The sequence below is a fragment of the Carya illinoinensis genome, chromosome 13 (assembly GCF_018687715.1).
Source record: "Carya illinoinensis cultivar Pawnee chromosome 13, C.illinoinensisPawnee_v1, whole genome shotgun sequence".
Taxonomy (NCBI): Eukaryota; Viridiplantae; Streptophyta; class Magnoliopsida; order Fagales; family Juglandaceae; genus Carya; species Carya illinoinensis.
The window spans coordinates 23,255,023-23,258,586 of record NC_056764.1 but is presented as its reverse complement, the minus strand read 5'-3'; the positions used below and the strand labels follow the sequence as shown (position 1 = coordinate 23,258,586).

Here is a 3,564-nt window from a genome sequence, read left to right as displayed (position 1 = left end):
TGTGATCAGGGCTAACACTCACACTTTGCGATCAAAGAATATATAAACACCACTTGTACAAGTGTGTTAGTCCTTGCCAACACGATCGAGCATCCTTATTCTGCCAGTACAAATAGTGCTTGATTTTTAATTATTCCACTACTATTTAAATGTTTATTTCCTTACACATGCACTTTAGTGTGAACATTGTATGCTTATTCTCTATCTAAATCCATGGTGTTGCCGACCAGCTGGCACTCTTGATATCACGGATCCTCGCCGGATCCTTTACCGAGGAACAAGCTGGGTTCCACACATTATATTTTCTCCTCATTAAAAAAAATAATATTTTGATCATTGTCTCCTTTGAAAAACTAAACCTCACACAATGAGATTAGAGAGTGTTAAGATATAAAATAAATAAAAAAAATCTTCTTCTTCTCATCAGTTTAAGCTTTTAGGACAAGTGATAATTTCATATCACATGGTATCAGTTTAAGCTTTTGGAACATGGGGTGATTTCACAAGGAGAAACCTCCAATTTTGAAGCCCCTTTATTCAATTCATGAATCCATTATTTGAGTTTACATGCATTGAAAGTTTTACAAATATAACTACACTGCGGAATGTGTACTTTTAGATTGTCCACTAAGCTTCATTGCAATTATAATAGATAGCACAACTGCCAGAACCAATAATGCAACTACAAATAGGTTCATCAATGCCTTTGCCTTCTTCAAATCCCAGGTTAAGCCCCCAACCACTAGCTTATTACCTTCTGGCCCTCCAAGTAATTTACCTGTAGCATCTGCAACCTGCATGCAACTCTTTCCATCTCTACTGCTCGACTCCTCTTTCTTTGGTGCCTTATGAGGATCTTTGTTAGCATGGTCTAAGACATTTTCTTGCACAGTAGTTTTCTCATATGATCGTTTATCCACATTACTGGCCTTTGAAGCCACTTCTGGAGCAACCTGTTCTTGAGCATCCTTCCGATCTTGGGGTACTTCACTTTTGGGCTTGTGTTGAGAGATCACTTTCGGTTGTCTGACGTAAAGTTTGTCTTTTTCAAACTCTGCAGTAATTTCAGTTGTCTCTACATTCGATGGGACCAAGATTTCCTTCTCGAAACGCCGATATTTCTGGTCTGCAAGCGGACGTTCGCCGCTAATCCTAAGAGTATGGTTTGAGGTGACCTGAACCCTTAATTGCTCCTTTCGAAAACCTACGCCATCAGTACGGCAGATTGTTTAAATAAGAAACACAGACACAAGTTATGTTAATATTTTCTTGTCTTTTGTGGGTGCTTCTAGGTATATATCTTGCATGTTTTGAACATTTTACTTTTTGTGTGTTTCTAAAGGTTTGTCTTTTTCTCTTTTCAATCGATGCATAACCTAACACTCTTCCTCAAGTACTGTAAACAAATCTAGCATCTAAAATAACAAGTAAACATTATTAAAATAATTAAAATGCACAAATCTTATTTAAAAAGCATAACAAAAAGGCTGAATAACTTAAGGGGTAACCAACCACGTCCCCTGGCCATTGGAGACTCATACGTACGTAAGTCTCCACGACCATGATCAAGATTCACGACCCTTTGTTGGGTCTCCATCCAATTCTTGTCATCGGCTGTTCTGTAGATAGTATAATCATGGACATCTAGACTTTTAGTTCGGTTTGGCCACTAAGAATTTTGAAATGAAAATTTTGAGTTTTAAAATCAAATATTAAAATATTATATTTTAATATTATTATTATTTTGAAATTTGAAAAAGTTAAGTTATTTATTATATTTTATATCGGGATTTAAGAAAATTGTAATGATGATATAAAAATTTTGAGTTTGAAGTAAGAATTTCTAATGGCCAAACTGAACCTCGACCCACAATAGATCCTGATCAAGATCATTAGATACCATGGCCATGGTAGAAGGTCCATGGTATAGTTGTAGGTCTTCAATGGCCTGCATGGGTTAGTTATGAAAGACCAACAACAAGATCAGAGAACTACAATCTAGCCATAGGTCTTCTTCCATGGTGTGTCCATGGAGACCAAGCCTTGGAGACCATAAGTAAGCCTCCATGACCAGAGAGCTAGGTCCTGGCAAAAGACCAGCGGTTTTAATTTCCAAGTATTGCAATAGCCTGGTCTCTATGGGTCTGATTAGGGTGGATCAATCAGTTAACTTTCTTATTTAATTTTTATGCTTTCAAAGATTTTCTTTTTATCCTTGTAAGACTTGATTTAATTCTAAGACATGGACCATGTCGGTTTTTTAGTTCAAACGATGAATGTCATGTGTATTACCACATTAGTTTATAATATCATCGTAATGAAATATGTATATCAGATTATAAAATTTGTTGTTATATAAAATATATATAATCATCATATCAAATTATATCAATTTATAAATATTATTTTTTAAATTCTCCGTATAGGCCGAGTTGGCTCTCCTCTCATTACTAACAAGCTGATATTGGAGTAGCAAGGGCGCGCTTGTCTTGCTTGGCCAAGTCATAGAACTGTGAACAAATTAATAACTGTTAAGATATCAAATAAACAATAAAATTTATCTCTTCTCATCAGTTTAACATTTTGAGATGAACGATGATTTCATATAATATCAGAGTAGAGGTTCTGAGTTCAAATCATAACTCAACGATCTATCCCATTTAATTACATATTCCACGTATTGGGCTACCCATTGAGGGAGAATCTGACCCACACGTAAGAAGGATTGTTAATATATTAAATCAATAATAAAATCTATATTTTTTCATCAGTTTAAACTTTTAAAACAAGTAATAATTTCACAATAACTACGAATACTCTAGGGAGGATTGAAAAATAAACTCACCTGGCAGAAGAAGGATTAAAGTGTCGCAGTCCTCCTCATTAACCCACTCCATTTGAGGTTCAAAATCCTGATAAACGCGATCAACTATTCGTAGCTTGGTATCCATCTTAAAGTACTTAAGTAGTTTCTTTTATGATGAGTTGGCTATTGATCTATTTGTTCTGATAACTTCCAAATGAACTCAGGCATGAGGTTGAGTTTTATACACATGAAGGGATCAGCTAATTACCTAGCTAGCTAGGCTGGTTATTACAATGGGATCTCATGAGCTTATAACGTGTTTTCTTTGAATTTCGTTATTCCGGTCCTTTTCTTGTGTTTTCTTTGAATTTCGTTATTCCCTTTCCACCTACCTTAAACGTCTATCCCAATTGTTTAAGAATACAAAAATCCCTTGTTCACGTAAAGGTAATTACTTCATGCAAGGGGAAAGTGATGGTTCTTTCTTTGTCGCCTTTTGGAAGTCTTCTTATCAGAATATCTTCCTTGGAAGAAGAATTGCCAAGTTAATTGGGGGACACGATGCTCCTTATTCGTACTCATTTTGATAGCTAGGTGGAGTTTACAGGCTTGTCAATTATGTTAGCTAGGCTATATCGCCCAGTTCAAATTATTTATAACAAATTCACAAAAGAGAGATATCAGTCCATGCGGAGGCCGAGGGCATGCCCTAATTCTCACCACGGGTCCACTGGAACGAAGTAAGGAGACAAACTCCT

The 3,564-nt window shown here is 35.9% G+C and overlaps 1 protein-coding gene across 1 annotated transcript; it reads right to left on the bottom strand.

Annotated features, from left to right (window-relative positions):
- Positions 1-495: 495 nt before the first annotated feature.
- On the bottom strand, positions 496-3,142 carry LOC122291446 (inactive protein RESTRICTED TEV MOVEMENT 2-like). Its single transcript, XM_043099165.1, has 2 exons — positions 2,846-3,142; positions 496-1,204 (listed from the first exon to the last, which is right to left on the bottom strand). Exons 1-2 carry the CDS (start codon positions 2,949-2,951, stop codon positions 594-596), a joined length of 717 nt encoding a protein of 238 aa, XP_042955099.1. The 5' UTR covers positions 2,952-3,142; the 3' UTR covers positions 496-593.
- Positions 3,143-3,564: the final 422 nt, after the last annotated feature.